Below are 17,932 nucleotides of genomic sequence, written 5' to 3'. Positions count from 1 at the left end.
TATTTATTCCTACAAAAGGAAATAATAGACAAAATTCTCTTGGTTGCAAGGCCTAAATAAAATTTTTTAAGGTCACAGCAGTTTTAAGATTAATAATTCACATAAATACAAACATGCAGTTTTGTACACTGGGATTACATTGAAAATGTATTTCCTTAGATACAGCATTCTTTACCCTAATGTACCTCCATCTTATTTCTTCAATTAAAAGTTTATTCATATAAAAGTCTATTCCTGTCCCTGTTGTAATAAGTATAAATTGTCCATCTAAAATTACTAGTAAAATTTTGTTCTCAACTGTAAATTTCAGTGAAAAATTAAAATTATAGCATAGTCTTTGATATGACAACAAAGATGTTATCTTTGATAATTAAACCATTCTAACTGCTGTCGACAAGTGCTGAAAATTCTGACTGAAAATTCCAACATATGTTAAAGCTAACAATGTCCACATCTTTACCTTTTGCAAGAAAACATTCTTCAAAGTAAAGTCATTGTTTTCTAAGTCACTTAGGCTTTTTGGCAAGATTCTGTTTTATTGATGCTTCTATGTAAACAAGAAAATTGTGAATCCATGTTTCAATTTTATGATTTTTTGAATAAGACATAAGAATTCTTAAGTGTTTTCTAGCATTTGCAAGTTACTGCCTACAGAGAAATTGACAAGACTTCCTCACAAAGAAGTATATCTCATATATTGAAAGATTCACATAGTAATCCAGCTTCAGTCTCATCATCCAGGGAGATAACTTAGCTGAAAGAGCTTGTGGCTTTGGGGCAGTATTCCTTTGCGTGATTATGTGATTACAAATCAAACAGTCTACCTCATTTGTATGACCAATAGAGCTACCACCAAATCAAATCATATAAACTCAGGACTTCCTGCAGGTTATTCTCAGAATGGTCTTTCCTTGTCCCTAATAGAGTAAACTTTACTCAAGTCCAGTCAGCTATTTCTAGAAAGTCAGTATCCTTCTCAGTAGTAGAGAAGAACTTTGTATTTTTCTATTTCTGGACAAAATACCTGTCATTGAAGTTGAAAGTACCATTAGCCACATTTTTGTTGCCAAAGCATGCCTTTGTAAAATTCAGTGAGTTAGTGTTCTGTTGAGTTTCCTCATCAAAGTAGCAAACAGATGCATCACAAAGGATCATATGTGCTCATATTTGTACACAAGTTATTAAACTACTTCTTTCAAATTTTTATTGAATAGTAAAACTTTGAACCATTAGACAACTGGCAGTGTCTAAAAGGTACTAATAAGATGTGCACTTTATAAATAAGAAGTGAGAGTGACTAAAGTGAGAAATATCAGTCATTTGACCCTATTGCATTCTATAGGGAAATGGCTTCTATTTCTACCATCTACTGTACAATAATCGAATAAATTAGGAGAGTTTTTAGAGATGACATCATTTGACAGGGCAGTTTTACTTAATCTTCCTTTACTCCAAGCCATAAACCATCTCTACCACTTTATTAAATTCCAACTTTATGAAGATTTCTGTAATCAAAGATGGCTTCTTTGGCTTAGCATGGTGACCAGATACTTTGAGATATGACTTTTATTAATAAAAATCTAAGTTTTCATAAAATTCAGGCTTTTTAAATCAACTTATGAAATATCAAGTATGTTTTGAGGTCATTAAAGTAGAAGACCTGTGCCTTCAACTTCATTCACTTGAACTTTGAGACACCAACTGGCCCCTTGACATTCAGTAATGAAAGTAAAACCAAGTGATAATATAAGCTGTTGTATTTTCTACAACATTTAACACCTGTAAATAGGCCAAATGTATATACATAAAAAGATGTCCATAATTATAACATAAGATGTATTTCCTTTTATTCCTATTAGCAAGACACTATTTTTGGGAATCATAACATGACAGTGATGTGTATAGCATCTCATGCCACTCCACCAAGTTACACAGTACCTCATCATAAATTAACAAAAAAGTGTTTGTACTTGGTAATATCCTCTCTGAAACTGTAAATTATCTGGTTTTGATATATAAACTCATTTGGGAAACTTATTTGACATATAAACTCATTTCTGTTTCTATGAATTTGACTACTCAGGGTAACTGATGTAAGTGGAATTAAATACTTTTTGTCTTTTTGTGACTGCCTCACTTCTTAGCATAATGTCCTCAAGATTCATCCCTGTTATAATATGTATCAGAATTTCCTTTTTTTAAGACCAAATAGTATTCCATTGTATGTAGATCCCATGTTTTGTTTATCCATTCATCTGTTGATGGACATTTGGGTTGCTTCCATCTTTTAGGTCCTGTGAATTATACTGCTGCGAATATGGGTATACAAATAGAAATCTTTTGTAATTTAATAAACCTAAGCTATTTTGTAATGTTACACTGATTTTAAGTGGTGTTAAATACTAAAGTGTTTATTTCTGACGGTGTTTTATTCTGCTGTTTACTTATTTAAATGATCGTAGGTAGTAATATTTTAACATCAAAATTAAATAAATTGGGTTCAGACTTTTCGTATACTAAATCACTAGCTCACTGTAAAACCTTAGTGGTAAAACCTTATTTATTAATGTTTAAATACTGGATTTTTATGGAAAATAATACATAACATGTCTATTTTATCTTAGGCATCTTTCAGCCTCATGTACGACACCTCTTGGTTTTGGCAACCCCTGTGGATATAGTGATTCTTGGACTCAGCTATGCTAATTTGCAAACAGGTATAGCAACCCACATGTGTTTTTTAAAATAAAAATTTGATGGTGAACTTAGTATTATAATTAAAAACTAACCTTTTTCACTAAGTTAGCTTTCCAGGCCATTTGCTCATAAAAAATAATATTTTCGTATAGATACGGTATCTTTCAAGATAGTAGTTCCACCAAAGCATTTTGGTTGTATTTACCATATTAATGTGCACATTTTAAACATACAGTATGAAGAGAGGGTAGTAGAAGATGAATAATTGATGTCAGTTTTTCAGTAATGCCTTCAGTTTCTTTGTTTCTGATTTTTTTTGAATGGCCATTTTAATGTATGGAACACTAATATAAGAAGTTATTCTTTCCCTTGAAGTAAGAAGCCCTCAGTTAATTTATTGCAAGCACATTCAATAGTTTCTTTTGCATTGTGGCAATCTGTTTTGGATGAAATAATGATGAATTTCAGTGACAGTATTGTTTATTACTACCACATCTTTAGGCTCTTTCTCAAAATTTTACCCATTTCCTGTTTGCCCCCAAGGATGTTCGCCCACAGCGCTTACAGCTGCAGCATTTACCCCAAGATAAGATACCTCCCTGATTACAGTCTAACCTTACCCCACAGTTTGCCATGACATATCTCACTTTTATTATTATTTTTGCACCACTCTAGTATGTCGATATTCTTTGGAAACAATGACATTCTATTTATAGCATTCTGTTTTTAGTAATGGTATTTCCATGTACAAAATAGAGTAATTCTTGATTGCTGAAAATGTCAAATCCTAGAAAACATAGCATTCCTACACGTGATGTTAAATTAATGCTGGCAGTGAGCTACACTTTTTTTTCCTAAATGGGAAAAGAGCTTAAAATTTGGGTTAGTTTTTTGATTGGCGCTTTACAGTGTTACATACTATATATTTTAATTATATGTATTATAGTTTTTATATATGTGCATACTGTAAGTTCTCTTTAATTTGAATTATCAAATTGTGTCAAGCTTTTTATAGTAATTTAAAAATGGACATTATATAAGCTGTCAAGTATATCAGTAAGAATTCAATAAAAATATAAATTTTAAAGATAATAGTGTTTGTTTTAAACTTCAAAAAAGCCAATAAACTGATTCCTGTGTCCTTTCTTTAAAAAAAAAAAGGTTCCGGAGTTCTTAACGACAGCATGTGTGGTGGAATGCAGTTGCTTCCAGATCCTTTATATTCTCTTCCTACTGACAACACTTATCTTTTAACAATAACTTCCACCGATAATGGCAGAATATTCTTGGCTGGAAAGGATGGCTGTTTATATGAAGTAGCATACCAAGTAAGTCTGGCATTTATAAACATTTTTTTCTCCCTCTTGATGAAGTAGGAATGGATTTCGTTTTTGTTTTGTAATTACAGAAGCACATTAATATATTCTTATAGAAAGTATTCAGACATATAGTTAAAGCCATAGTCCTCAATGACTACATCATGCCTGCAAAAACCTATCTTCTTTTCAGGGGTAAAAGCCATTATCAGTCTGAGTATGTACTTTTAAAACATAATATGTGCATTGATGAATATGTGAATGTCTATATGCATTTATGTGTGTATACATGTATACAAATACACATACATTTTGTGTTTGTATGTTTTTACTTAGATTGTCACTTATGTTTTGTTACATAATTGGCTTTTAACAATGTTTTGGAAGTCTTTTCTTGTCTGTATCTAGTAGAAAGATATGTTATGTTTGGTGATTGTTGCATAGTTGTCCATAAAACAGGTACATGGTTTACTTAACAATCCTTTTTTGGTGGATTTATAGGTTTTCAGTTTTCCCTTTCACAAATAAAGTTATAATAAATGTCCTTGTGCACATGTGTAGAGATTTTTTTTGTGTGTGTAGAGATTTAGAATTCTAGTAGTTGAGTTGTACTTACATGTATTTAAAATTATATTTCTTATTTTCATGTTGCCCTCTAAGAATTTTAGACCTTTTACAGGCATCTATGAATGTATTTCCCCCACTCACCCATTCTTACTTACATTAATATTAATCAAACTTAGTAATTTTGGCCAGTCTGATGGAGGGGAATATATTTTTTATTACTAGTTAAACATCATTTCATGTATTTATTGGTCATTTGCGTTTTCTCTACTCTGAAATGCCTTTTTGTGTCCTTAGTTCCTTTTGTTTTTTCCCTACTGTATTGTTGCCTTTTTTTTTTTTAAGGTAAACCTTAGGAAGCAAAGTAATATTCTTCTTTTATTTTTAATTAAATTTATTGGGGTAACATTAGTTAATAACATTGTATAAATTTCAGGTGTACAACTTTATAATACAACATCATTATACATTCTGTTCTTACCATCCAAAGTCTGGTCTCCTTCTGTCACCATGTATTTGACCCATAAAGTAATATTCTCAATAGTCACACAGCCAGTTAGTGGCAGAGCTAGTTAGTGGCAGAGCTAGAATTAGAACCCATGTCAGCTGTGGTTTTTGTATCACGTTGTACCACTTTCTTGCCCAGTTTCTCTTGGCTTTGTTCATTACCACAAAATGGTTTTGTGCGGCAAAATACAGTCATTGAGAGGTAGACCATAGATTATGATGGTGGTGGCTGCTATTGTTAAAATCTCCTTTTAGCAGAAGTGGGAAGAGATGATAGAAGTACCTCTATCTTATCTATTTGAGTACTTATAAACTGTGCGGGTACTTAAAAACTGTGCTTATTATGTTCCTTATGCTTTCAAATAGGAGTTTTTAAGAGAATTAAAATATGAGTTCACTAACATAGCACTACTGAGGTTACTGGAATAGACAGCTGATTTCATTGAGAGTAGTGATTTGATTAGAGATAACTATATTTTCTATTTTTAATTACAGGATTAAATTCAGTACTTTGGAATATGTCTCACTTTATTTACAATTACTGGTATTTTATAAGATTTGAGAATTTTGTAAACATGAGTATACTGTTGTTGCTGTGACAGAGGTACCTACATTTATACGTCTTCTTTCTTTCCATTTTTTCTTTTAAGGCCGAAGCAGGTTGGTTTAGCCAAAGATGTAGGAAAATAAACCACTCAAAGAGCTCACTTTCTTTTCTTGTTCCTTCATTGCTACAATTCACATTCTCAGAAGATGGTAAGTAGAAAATAAATTTGGCAAACAAAATTTTTAACAGATTATTGACATTTTCCTCAGAAATTTTTATTATTAACTGAAACAGTTTATCTTATTAAACAACATTATATATTCATAAGGACTCTTAAAAGAAGGCCCTGAGTGTGCCGAATCTCATCTGATCTCGGAAGCTACGCAGGGTCGGGCTTGGTTAGTACTTGGACAGGAGACCACCTAGGAATACCAGGTGCTGTAGGCATTAAAAAAAAAAAAAAAAGACTATAAAATACAGAAACTGGATTTTATTAACAAGTGCCTATAATGTAGCATCATGGAACATGTGTCTAAAACAGCTATATACATACTTAAAACATGTGTATGTGAGAATGCGAGACAGACATCTAATGCATGTTTTGCCTGGTCTAGAACAAATTCCCAGCATAAAATTAATATATGAGTTTTTAATAAAATGAGAGATATAGGCAGACGAAATAATTTAAAATTTATAAATTTAAATTTATAATGGAACAATATAAAGTAGCTTAATATGGCTGAAATTTTAAATTATTTCCCTTCACACAATGAATTATTAAACTAAATTTGAAGTTTCTTAGCAGAATGGACCGAGTATAATTATTTCATGTATTTCTTACATATAGCAAACATTCATTAAATGTTTGCTGAATAAAGAAATAATCTAGAACTTGTTTTTCATTTGGCTTAAAATTCATTTAGAGGACAGAATTACTTATTTGTGATTCTCTCAACCCAGTCGCAGTGTTTGAGATCTGCTTTTTTCAACGCTTCTTGGCTTTTGTTCTTATGCACGTCTTAGGACTTATTTACAAAGCAAGAGGAAAGCCCCTGAATGCAAAGTTCTAATTTAACAATTTTAATTTGTTGTACATAGCTACTGTATTTTATTTGTTAATCTGGTTTTTTTTTTCCTTTTTTTGTCTTTTAGATCCTATTGTTCAAATTGCAATTGATAATTCTAGAAACATTTTATATACACGATCTGAGAAAGGAGTAATACAGGTTAAGTATTGACATTATACCACCATTTAAGCTGGAAACAACATCCCCTTTTTTAAGGAAGACGATTCAGTCCCTCTTTTTCTCTGAACAGTGTGCTTTTAAAACAACATCCTTCGGGCCCCTTTTTATGAAAATTAAAATCTGTCAATGTTTCTATATGTACATGAAGAGTTCCTAAAAAGGAAAAGTCTATATAATAAAATTATATTTAAAAGTTCATTTTATGAAATGTATATAGCCTATAGTTATGTTTCAGTGGTACAATTTTTTATTGACAGGTTTATGATTTGGGCCACGATGGACAAGGAATGAGCAGAGTTGCCTCAGTGTCACAGAATTCTATTGTCTCTGCTGCCGGAAACATTGCTAGGTAATAATATGTAATTTACTTTCAGACATTTCATTTGCAAGCATAATTATACTATTTATCTGCAGCATACTAAAACTATTTCCTCCTCAAAGTATATCTAGAAGATTAGGCATGTCGAAAGAGATGATACTGTAAGTTATATTTGAAGCAGAGGTGCTAGAGACTCTTATTCTTATGTTGGATGGTTTGAAACATAAAGTAGACTGGTTTTACAGTGCAAAATACAGATTGACATATGTTTGTCCTTGGAACTTTGGGTGGTCTGTATAGGCATTACAGGCGTTCTGTCTAGGAAACTACATGTCTCTAAGATCACCCTCTTATAACTTCTCCACCTTTTTAACAGGTCTACATAGTATAAGTTGTGTTGGTCTGATAATTGACACAAGTGCATTTTGGGAATACTTTACAGTTGTATTGTCCACATTTTCTCATATTCTTGAGAAAATTAACTAAAGGATGTTATCATTGCCTGAGGTCTGGCTCCTAAATAAGCTCTGGAACCCAAGCTAGAATCCAAGTCTTCAGACCGTATACACTGCAGTTTTCATACGTCACAACCGATTTAGCTCAGATACAGATATTCTATTCATATAACACAGACCTCAAATTTTCAGCTTCTGTGACGTGTGTGCCTGGATTATTGCTACATTCAGACACCTAGTGAAAAATCAACATGTTTTCTTTGCTGTTCAGTGACATAAAATTTCTCAAGGCAATCTAAAATACAAGATTTCCTATTTCCTTTTTTTTTTAAATGCCTACAAAACCCAGTCAGTCTTCCTAGGTGGTCTCCCATCCAGGTACTAACCAGGTCCGACCCTGCTTAGCTTCCAAGATCAGATGGGATCAGGCCTGTTCAGGGTGGCATGGCCATAGACAGGTTTCCTATTTCTTGCCCCAGCTTTTTCTTGGGAAATTTTTTCTGCTCCACAGAAAAATTTAAAGAGCAGCATGGTAAAAACTGATACACCCTTTACCTAAATTTGCCAATTTTGCCTGATTTGCCTACTCTGTCATGAGCTACTTGAAAAGTTGCAGACATCATGACCTTTTACCTTGAAATCTTTCAGCTTCTGTCTACTAAGTCTCTTATGTAAGCACAATACCAATTCCGCACCTAAGAAATTTAATAATTTTGTAATATTATCTTGTAATAATATAGTTTATATTAAAATTAATGGTCCCAAAAATATTTTATAGCTATTTTTCCATTTTTCTACAGATTCAGTAAGAGCTCATGAATTGCATTGGTCATTAGTCTTTAATATGAAATGGACTCACTGCCTTTTCTTTTTCAAAATTTTGACATTTGGGAAGGAAGAGCAGGAGTGTTATTTAAAGAATATTTGAATTTGTCTTTTTTTCCTTGTTAAAGTCAGAGTAATATTTTTTTAGCCAATAATACATAGGTGATGAGAATTTCTTAAAGCATTACATCAGCAGCACATAATAAAACCAGTTCTCTCACTATCAAACAGTTGGTTAAGATAGTGTTCACCAGACCTCTACTTTAGAAAGGACCATTTTTCTCCCCCTTTTTCATTAGTGGTAACTTTTACAGTGATAATTTGATGCTCTGGGAACACCATGTTCCCCATTAGCCATTTACCCAGTGGATTTAGCTTTCTTTTATGATCTTTGAAAAAAGGGGCACTCTTAATAGTATTAATGTAAACAACACACATTCAGGGGTTTTTGCCAGTTCTTGCTGCTATTGTGTTACTTTCCTAAGAAGTTAGTCTTGTTATGTTAAACGATTTTAACATATTTAGACATAAAAATACTGATGGAAAATGTTTCTTATAATTTAGTAGACATTTTTTAAATCAGTTTTTTCCCTTTTTTTTTAGGACTATAGATCGTTCTGTTTTTAAACCAATTGTTCAGATAGCAGTGATTGAAAATTCTGAATCACTGGACTGTCAGTTATTGGCCGTCACACATGTGGGTATGTTGTTTCATTTATACGTCTGCTATTGCTTTTATAACTTGATAATCCTCAGGTTTGGATATATATGATTTCAAATGTTTTTACTTCTGTTTTAATTATCAAATCATACTAATAATTCATAAAATTAAGGACTCTGAAAATTAGAATATTCCTTCTTTTCTGTCTCCTCATTTTATAAATGTATAACCAGGCCTGAAAGTGGCTAACATTCAGTGAAAGAGCCTAAATTGGAACAAAAGCTCCTTTGGCTTATAGTTGCAGGTTCTTTCTAATGAAATTTGTTGATTCACATCTCAATTTCTAGTGACATTGTCTTAGAAATCCACTTCAGCTGGTAGTAAATGTGGTAATTTAAGAAAAGTCAGGAAAGTGATATATGGCTTTAACAGAGTTCTGTGTTTCACTGTGAAATTGCTTCGATAACACATGTACCTAAGGTCTTTTTTTTTCTTTCACTGTTGTAAAATTTTACCCCATCATTAGGTATACGGTTATATTTCAGTACTTGTCCATTCAGACAGCCATTAGCAAGACCTAATACACTGACACTGGTTCACGTTCGCTTACCTCCTGGATTCTCTGCATCTTCAACAGTGGAAAAGCCCTCAAAAGTACATAAAGCTCTGTACAGTAAAGGTAAGTTCTGGAATACTATCAAATTGAAGACAGAGTTCTTAAACTTATTAAAACTAGAATGCATTTGAGGCATTTGAAGATAGATTTTCCAATAAAATTTAGGGATGTTTTGGTTTCTTATCCAGGAACATTTTTTATATTAACATGATATTTCAAGCATTTGTAATTCATATATTTATAAAAGCTATAGCATTTTTTAAATATCTATTAGTATAGTATATTAGCCTTATGTATATTCTCACAGGTCAAAATCGATGTTATATCCACTACAGTAGACTCTGAGCTCTCTTCCTTCAAGACTGTTAGGAAAACTCAAATGGCTTTCTTACATTTTGCCTGCTGTGTCAGTATTTTTATGGGTGCAGAGAGTTTTTCATGGAACAATTTTAAATCTTGACCAAAAAAATTCTAATTAAACATCAAAACTTGAAAAAAATGTATGTGCTATTATTTCCCGTGATGAGAAAGCATTTGTAAAATGTTTGTTTTTATTTTCTAATCATTCTAAAGCCTTTTCTTTGCTTATTCTGTTTCTTCCAACATTTCATTTTTAACACTCAAATAAAGCTTCCCTTTACAAATAAAATTTTTTCAAATGCATAATATGCACTTTCTCAGTATTTTTTTTCAGTATTTTCAAATAACAGCTTTATTGAAATATAATTCACATGCCATAAAATTTAGCCTTTTAAATCTAGTGGTTTTTAGTTTAATCTGAGTTGTACAACTATCACCACTGTCTAATTCTATAACATTTTTATCACCCCTGAAAGAAACTCTATACCCATTAACAGTCATTCCCTATACCCTTTTCTCAGCCTTGGGAAATCACTAATCCACTTTCTTTGTCTATGAATTTGCCTGTTTTGGACATTTCATATAAATAGAATCAGATAGTATATGACCAGGTTCTTTCACTTAGCATAATACTTTCAAGGTCAATACATAATATAGCCTGTTCATTTCTTTCATTTCTGAATATTTCACTGTGTGAATGTACCACATTCTATTTATCTGTTCATCATTTGGTTGGCATTTGAGTTGCTTCTACTGTTTGGCAATTGTGAATAATGCTATGAACATTCTTGTACAAGTTCTTGTATGGACTTATGTTTTCATTTCTTTGGGGCACATACCTTAGGAATGGCATTATTGGTCATGTGGTAACTCTGTGTTTAACCTTCGAGGAACTGCCAGACTGTTTCCAAAGCATTTATGCCATTTTACATTTTTACAAGTAGGGTTACACTTTTGCTACATTGTTGTTTTCTGTCTTTATATTATGTTGATCCTTGTGCGTGTGAAGTGTTATCTCATTGGCAGTTTTGATTTGCATTTGCCTGATGGCTAATGGTATTGCGCATCTTTTTTTGTGCTTACTGGCCATTCATACATCTTTGGAGAAATAACTTTCAGATCCTTTCTCTTTAAAATCGAGTTGTCTTTTGATTGGTGATTTGTAAGGGCTCTTCGTATAATACAATCTGGACACAAGTCTCTTTTTAGGTATATTGCAAATATTTTCTGCCATTTTGTATGTTATGTTTTTACTTTCTGATGATGTCCTTTGAATCACAAAAGTTTTTAACTCTGATAAAGTCCAACTTATCTATTTTTTCTTTTGTTGCTATACTTTGAGTTTATCTTTAAGAAACCATTCCCTAACCCAGAGTCATGAACATTTACTCCTCTTTTCCTCTATAGGTTTTATAGTTTTCACTCTTATTTAGATCTTTAATCCATTTTGGATTAATTTTTTTAAATCATGTGAGGTAGAGATCTGACTTCCATTTTTTTTGCAGTTTTCAGCACCATTTGTTGAAAAAACTTTTTTCTCCTTGAATTGTCTTGGCACCTTTGTCTCAAATGGATAGCCCATAAATATATGGGTTCTAGACTCAGTTTTATTCTGTCAGTCTATATGTCTGTCCTTTGTTATAAGTTTTGAAATTCCAACTTGGATCTTTTCTTTCAAGGTCGTTTTGACTATTCTGGATCTCTTGCATTTTCATATGGATTTTAGGATCAGTTTGTCAATTTCTTAAAAACGTGGGATTTTGATAGTTGAAAATGTAGATCATTTTGAGGAGTATTGTCATCTTAACAATATTAAATCTTCAAATATATGAATGTGGGGTGTCTTGTTATTAGACTTAACCTTTTAGAGTGATGCGTGTACATTGTACTATGTACAAATATTTCACTTCTTAAATGTACTAAGTATTGTATTCTTTCCGGTGCTGTTTTAAATAGAATTAGGTCTTAAAGCTAGAAATGTGTGGAGGAAAAAATACTGTGGTTTTAATTATGTTCATGAAATAATTAAATTGCAGTTTTTCAAACTTCCATATGCTAAAGTTTAAGAAACATTTTCTTCTACCTTGATATAAACTACTCTCAAATTTTCACAAGCTAATTATGTGTATTATTAGTTAATTACAGTCCCATTACCTAAACCATCCAATGGACTTGAGACTGATATTATTAAAGCCAGTACAAAGGGAATAAATTAGTGGGAGGAGCTGGTATTGAACACAGGAGAATATATTTCAAAATCAAACTAATATCAGCTAGTATTGCTGAGGTGATGCTTTTATAGTATATTTATCTCTACCATTCCACTGGTAACTTCATTTTTATTTATAGTGTGTTTGATTTAACCAGTACATGAACTCTATTTCATTAAATATTAGATACTTTTGATTGTAAGTCACAACGTTTTTTATGTACTAAACATATTTTTTAAAGTTAATGATTAAATTGATAAACCCGTTGATTGCAAAATATGTCCTAACTTCAAAAATATTAAAATGTGAAAAAAAAAATAAGTGTTTACTTGAAAGAAACAGTATAAAATCTGGAACACTTAATAATCTTACCCTACCGATAATTATATGACCTTTTAAGGAATTTATTTTTATTTATTTTAGAACTCTTTTACTTATAACGAGTGTTTTATATATACAGATTAATGTTAATAATTAATATTATTAAGATTATTGGGGATGCATATTATTTGGCATCATAAGATTTTGTGTGTTAACCTTTTAGGTATTCTACTGATGGCAGCCTCAGAAAATGAAGATAATGACATTTTGTGGTGTGTCAACCATGATACATTTCCTTTCCAAAAGCCAATGATGGAAACTCAGGTAAGCTATCCTGAGAATCACAAAGAACTTTTTATATAACATAATTTTAAGTGAAGAATAAACTTATAAGAAACTTTAACTTCTGATTTATTACTATTTGCTTCTAAAAATCTTATGTGATTAGAAATTATATCAAAAAGGAGTGTTTCCTATTGTTTTTCCTCTCTGAGGTTAGAAGTCATTATGGTAATCATTAAAAATATCTTTACGTAAGCATTGGAGCCCACTTAGGATGTTTTTCTTAATGTACAAGAAAATGCATTATCTTTTCTGAAATGATCTTTGTCCCATTTAAATATATTGTATTTTTACTTATTTCATTGAGGCAGTCCATTATCGTTATGACTTAAAATTTCATTGTAATGATCTCTAATTTAGTTCTGCCTAAATTTAAAAAATTTTCCCTTTTAATTATAGAAAATTTTGAACATACACAAGAATAGAGAAAATGGTAACCTGAACCCCACTTTAGTCAATTACCAACATTTCTCTATCTTGTTTCACCTGTCTTCCTTACGCAAACAAATGTGCACACACAGATACGTAATTGTGTTTTAAAAGCAAATACTACCACGTACTCCATGAAGTCAGTGTGGAGGTTCTAGGTGGGGGGTGTGGCCCCGGCCTGTCCTAGCCCAATCCCGTATCTGGGTTGCCCATCCCAGTTCACAAGGACCTAAGGGGAGGCCAGCACCCCCAAGGGTATGGCCAGGAGAGGCTGTCTCTCCTCCCTTTGTCCCCTATCCCGCCCCCATTTATTCTCCTAGATGCCCTAGCATAGTCCATGCTGCCTGCCCCCTAGAGGCTGCTGATCAAACCAGATAAACCAACCCCAACTAGGGTGTGAATGTCTAATATTCTTTCTTTGGAACCATCTTTTTAAAGGCATCTCGAGTCCAGCTGTTACTGGCTGCTTCCTGGTTATTCTCCAACTTAAGCCCTTCTAATTAGGGAGAGTGGGAAAAGATGGGAAAAAGAACCCAACCCCCAGGGATGGACACATGGTTTGAAAAAGCTTTTCCAAGTTTCCGACATGGCCCAAGTTGCTGGAGAAGGGGCAGGAGATAGATATGGAGTCAAGGCGCACCTTTCTCAAATTCTTTATTCTTTGAACTTTACTGAGCATGTGTATGTGTCTCATGCTATGATAGATTGTGAGGATTCAGTAGTTATAAACCCTGTCCTGATGGGAGTCTAGTGCTAGGGGGCACAGGTTTGAATTCTGGCTCCATTTCCTCGAATCTGTGGCTCAAAGGACTTAAAATGTCTCTGGCCTTCGATTTCCTTGTCTATTATAGTACCTACCTCTATGGAGTTGTGGTGGAATTAAACGAGTTTGTATATCACTCAGAGCACTGTCTGGCACATAGGAAGCACTCAATAAATGTTAACTTTTTAAAAAAGCAAATACTATACATCATATTTCATTTGTATAATGCTTGAGTTCTCAAATATGGACTTAAAAAAAAAAACCACCAAATATAAATGTAGTGAATGAACTCTGACTAAATTTTAGTCTTCCAGAAACAGTTCTAAAAGACACTGGGACAACAAGGAAATTCTATATTGGCTGGACATTCGATTATATTAGAGAATTGTTAATATTCTTAAGCATTATAATAGTATCATGGTTATATAAGAAAACATCCTTACTTTTAAGAGATGCATGCAAAAGTAGCAGTGACATATCAGGTTCATAACTTTCACATGGTTCAGTAAAAGAAAAAAATAAACAGAAAGCAAATATGGCAAAATGCTAACAATGGTTGAATCTATGTATTGGGCATGGGGATCTTTACTATACTTTCAACATTTTTGAATTCTGGAAATTTTTTATAAGAAAAGTATTTTAGGAGATTGAGATACTTTTTTAAAGGTGTATATTAGCTTAGAATGCAAACATAACTTCAGAAGAGCACAAAAATCTATGTCAGCAAAATGTAAGTACTGAACCAACCAGTATAGAGCAATTTGTCCTAGAAAGATGGTAGAAGGTAGTCTTTAGTTATAGATCGAATTATAATTCTAGTAAATACTGTTTACAGTTTATCTTAGGGAAAATTTGCCTTTCTCCTCTAATATGGAATGATTGTTATCATAGATGCCTGATTAAAAGAATTAGTAGAAAATTAAATAGACTTTGAGAATATGTTATTGTATTATTTGTTAAATTCTATATTTACTTAGAGATTAAATCTGTACTTTTCCTTTTTACTGTACATGACTTTAATAATATTAGTATAAAAAATTTATTTCCTTTAACATAGATGACGACCCGTGTTGATGGTCATTCCTGGGCTCTTTCTGCAATAGATGAATTGAAAGTAGACAAAATAATTACACCCTTAAATAAGGATCATATTCCAATAACTGACTCACCAGTTGTTGTACAGCAACACATGTTGCCTCCAAAGAAATTTGTTCTCCTCTCAGCACAGGTATGTACACATTCTGTTAATGTGGAGACAAGAAGAGAAGCAATATTTAATGATTTTATATTCTGCAGTAGTTGCTTAGTAGAGTCATTTACTTATGTACCTAGCAATGTTTACTCTTAAAATAGTCTTAAGAGTTTGTAAATTCCCAGAAATACAACAAAAGGAACTAGCTCTGTTAAAGCGTTATACTTTTTCTAAAGTAGCATTTCTGTCACCAGTGTTCAACTGCATAAAATAAGTTTTATTTATTGTTCTCACTTAAATTATTTAAAAATTTTTCTCAATATTTATTTTTGGAATAATTATGCACTGACAAATTCAAATGATATAACAAGGGGTATACAAAATAAAATCTCCCTTTAGGTCCCTTCCCTACAGACACCAGTGTCTTTGTAGCCTTTCAGGGAGATGTTACAGATCTACACACAATAGAAATATACCTCTAAACAAGTGGTAGCAAATTATATACACTGTTCTATACTTTGCTTTCTATATTTCAAAAATATGTTGTAGCACTCTTATCATTACATAAAGAATTTACCCATTCCATTTTATTTTTAAAAGGTATTCTTTTATATGGTTTTACTGTATTTCACTAGGCCCTTGTTAATGGATTATCTTCTGCCATTAAAAGTAATGCTACAACCTTGTGTGTGTATCATTTTGCATGTATATATGTTTATATGTTTACATGTTTATATGTATACATGTTTATAATTTTGATAGATTTTGCTAGATTTCCCTGTATACATACATACATTCACTAGCAGTGATGTTGAGTGCCTGTTTTTTTATAGTCCTGTCAACAAGTACAGTGTGCCATCTTATTAAGAGTAAGACTGTCTTTTTAAGAGTTTACTTTTCTGTGAATGATCTTTTTCTATTTTATGCCTACTTTTCTATTGATTTATCTTTTTATTTACTTTATAGAAGCTCTTTGTGTGTCAAGGGAACTAACTTTTTGTGATTTGTTTCATATTTTTCAAAATTTGTCATTTGATTTTATCTATTGAGATTTTTTTAAATTTATAAGTATTTGAAATTTTCTTTGAAATTCATAGAAGAATTCACCCATAGTTTCTTTTAGCACTATTGTAGTTTTATTTTGTCCTTTAAATCTTTGATCTGTTTAGAATTTATCCTGATGTAAGGTATGAGTAAGGATCCAGCTTCATTTTTTCCTAAATGAACATACTTGTGCCAACGTGATTAATAGATAATCTAACTATAATCTTCTGATTTGAGGGACAGCCTTTATCATAGCTTAAATTTTAGTATTTACTTGAGCCTATATCAGAACTAAATTTAATAAGAAAACATTCCCACCAAAAAAAATTTAAAAAGTTTTTTAGACATAAAATTTTATATACCTTTCTCTTATTCATGATAGTAGCGCATGTTATGCTACTCTCATTTGTGTCTGACTGATAGAGCAGTGTTTTCTTATTAAATTTTCTTGATGGATATATAGGTGGAATATATAGATGGGAGTTGAAATGTGGATGCTCTTTTTGACCAGTTTACTTTGTATTCTTGAAATTATTATTTTTTTCATTAATTTTAATAAATGAGATATCAGTGTCACTTGCTACCAGCCAGACTTGGTAAGTATGTTATTCAAGTTCTTTTATTTTTAACTTCTTAGGGGAGTCTTATGTTTCATAAACTTAGACCTGTAGATCAACTGAGGCATCTGCTTGTGAGTAATGTGGGTGGAGATGGAGAAGAGATTGAAAGATTCTTTAAATTACATCAGGTAATTATTTATACTTTTTTTAATGTGATAATTTAAACAATGAGCAATGGGAATGATAGCTAATCTTACCAACTTTCTTTACGTTAATCACTATATGTGTACTGATATTTGAGAGCAGTATTCATACACTATAAGGCTTATGGTAAACTCACATTTTTATTCTCTGTTGTTGATAAAGTCTTATTAAAGTGTACTAAGAAAAGTTTGATGTTCAAGTTATATGACATGCATTTTTAATTAAAACGACCTTTATGGATTTTTAAAAAACTTTTTGCTTATGGGGAAAACTAGAGGCATATTGTTGAGGACATTAGTATTTCAAAGCCATATCTAGAATTGACAAAGTAGAACTGGGAATGCTTAGTTTAAAATCAAGAATATCAGCTCAAAATTAAATACAGAGACTCTGGATTCAGACCACTAGCTCCACTACCAGGGTAGATTACTTGAATTCTATGGGCTCCAGTTTACTCATATGTAAAATATACATTACATTATAATAGTATATGATGTGAGTATTAATAAATGCTAAACTCTTAAAATAGTACCTGCCACATGACAGCGACTCAATAAATGTTAGTTATTGTTAATTTTTCTAAAATGTAAAAGACCACAAGAGAAAAATTAGGAGAATAAACCAGAAACTAAAATAGAATCTAGATAAAAAGAGAACATCCTTTAATAATAATGCCTATGATAAAGTTTAAAACCAATATTACTTTATTTCTCCTTTTTCATACCAACTAATTTTATTCACTCAACAAATATT

At 31.8% G+C, this 17,932-nt stretch overlaps 1 protein-coding gene and 1 pseudogene across 1 annotated transcript in view; one reads left to right on the top strand and one right to left on the bottom strand.

The window, feature by feature from the left end:
• The window catches only part of NUP155 (nucleoporin 155), a 52,026-nt gene that overhangs the window by 7,154 nt on the left and 26,940 nt on the right, over positions 1–17,932 (top strand). Inside the window, exons 5-14 of the mRNA XM_006919491.2 lie at positions 2,625–2,717; positions 3,859–4,025; positions 5,735–5,840; positions 6,784–6,857; positions 7,136–7,227; positions 9,081–9,178; positions 9,665–9,817; positions 12,869–12,969; positions 15,237–15,407; positions 17,053–17,163. Of these exons, the coding sequence (XP_006919553.1) occupies positions 2,625–2,717; positions 3,859–4,025; positions 5,735–5,840; positions 6,784–6,857; positions 7,136–7,227; positions 9,081–9,178; positions 9,665–9,817; positions 12,869–12,969; positions 15,237–15,407; positions 17,053–17,163 (1,166 nt within the window). The remainder of the gene's footprint in view (positions 1–2,624; positions 2,718–3,858; positions 4,026–5,734; positions 5,841–6,783; positions 6,858–7,135; positions 7,228–9,080; positions 9,179–9,664; positions 9,818–12,868; positions 12,970–15,236; positions 15,408–17,052; positions 17,164–17,932) is intronic.
• On the bottom strand, positions 7,986–8,108 carry LOC112486132 (annotated as a pseudogene).

Source organism: Pteropus alecto, unplaced genomic scaffold, assembly GCF_000325575.1.
Source record: "Pteropus alecto unplaced genomic scaffold, ASM32557v1 scaffold338, whole genome shotgun sequence".
Lineage (NCBI taxonomy): Eukaryota > Metazoa > Chordata > Mammalia > Chiroptera > Pteropodidae > Pteropus > Pteropus alecto.
This window is presented reverse-complemented; position numbering and strand designations above follow the sequence as displayed.